Source organism: Propithecus coquereli, unplaced genomic scaffold (genome assembly GCF_000956105.1).
Source record: "Propithecus coquereli isolate 6110/MARCELLA unplaced genomic scaffold, Pcoq_1.0 Scaffold161, whole genome shotgun sequence".
Classification (NCBI taxonomy): Eukaryota; Metazoa; Chordata; class Mammalia; order Primates; family Indriidae; genus Propithecus; species Propithecus coquereli.
Genome location: NW_012140636.1, coordinates 1,611,744 through 1,613,306, shown reverse-complemented (window position 1 = coordinate 1,613,306; position 1,563 = coordinate 1,611,744). Strand labels below are relative to the sequence as shown.

Sequence of the window (1,563 nt, the reverse complement as noted above, 5' to 3'; positions counted from 1 at the left end):
TGAGCATGGTGGCGCATGCCTATAGTCCCAGCTACTCGGGAGGCTGAGGCAGGAGGATCGCTTGAGCCCAGGAGTTTGAGGTTGCTGTGAGCTAGTCTGACGCCACGACACTCACTCTAGCCCGGGCAACACAGTGAGACTCTGTCTCAAAAAAAAAAAAACACAAAACAATGTTTCAAACATGTCCATTTTAGAAATGGACAGTAGAACAGAAACCCATCAAAAAGGCAAACCATCAAGCGGAAAAGAGACAAATGTTGATGATGTAATCACACCTTGTTCACCATCAAACCATCTGCTTCAATGTACCAGATTCAAATCATCTACTTAATAAACCAATGAAAAATGAATTAATGTAATGATGAAAGACTACCCTAACTTAAGGAACCAGAACTTCCATATGTTTGTAATGATGTTTGCCTCCTATTACTTTATACGAAAGTGTTAACTATACACAAATGCTTTCCTCCATTCTTTCATTCAAAAAACATTTTCTGGGCATTTCCTAAACCCACAGCAGTAATCTAGGCACAAAAAGGAATGAAGAACAAAAAGACATAATTTCTTCCCTCCACACACTCACAATTTAGCTAAATCAATATGATATCATGCTGTGCATTACCAGTAGAGACTATCAGAGAGTTTACGTAAAGGATGCTAAGTGTTGATTTTATTCCAGATGGCTGCCCTTTTATGTTGTCATGTGGCCTGTGGCACAAGCGTCGTTGTAGGGGTACCTCCTGATTCTCAAACCCTCTCGATGAACCCTTTAATGCTATTGACTGGACGCACCTGGAAAGGAGGCATTTTTGGAGGTATGTACTTAACGCTTAAAGGCCAAATTGTAATTAACCTCAGAATCTCTCCCCTTTTACAAGTGACAAGGCCAGGTTTTGAAAAGCAACGTGGTCAAAACTTAATCAAAACTCCTATTGCATCTGTAGGCTCCAAATCAACTAGATGTGGAATGAAGGAAGACAGAAGATCCCAACACAGAATTTTCTAGTGTCCCCATACACTAACTAGGACCCCTTTTTATACTCCTGATGGCATAAGACACCAAAATTTCTAATAGGGCACAGAAAGTCCATAGGACACATTAATCTATAATTCATGTCTACACTCATAGTCCAAATTTAAACACCTGCTAAATTTGCTCCTTGACTTTGGGCATAATCATCTGCACTATAATTTCTCTATGAGACAGCTAATAACTAAGGACCCATGTTTATCTTGGAAGATTTTTTGAAAAAGTCAAAGCACTGCAAAAGGATATCTGTCAAAGCACTCTGTCTCTCAGTAACCTCAGTAATAGCAGTCTCAGGAATGCAGCACTTTTTATAAAATTTCATCTTAATCTTATTTGGAAAATATTCTCTCCAATTCTTCTCCTTACCCCTGGCTGAATCTAACAATGATATTGTGTTCTTCTCAGGCTTTAAGAGTAAAGAGTCTGTCCCCAAACTTGTGGCTGATTTTATGGCTAAGAAGTTTTCATTGGATGCATTAATAACCAATGTTTTGCCTTTTGAAAAAATAAATGAAGGATTTGACCTGCTTCGC

At 38.9% G+C, this 1,563-nt stretch overlaps 1 protein-coding gene across 1 annotated transcript in view; it reads left to right on the top strand.

Moving 5' to 3' along the window:
* ADH1C (alcohol dehydrogenase 1C (class I), gamma polypeptide) overlaps window positions 1–1,563 on the top strand; it is a 149,924-nt gene that overhangs the window by 135,947 nt on the left and 12,414 nt on the right. The window contains exon 8 of the mRNA XM_012641071.1: window positions 1,436–1,561. Within this exon, the coding sequence (XP_012496525.1) occupies window positions 1,436–1,561 (126 nt within the window). The remainder of the gene's footprint in view (window positions 1–1,435; window positions 1,562–1,563) is intronic.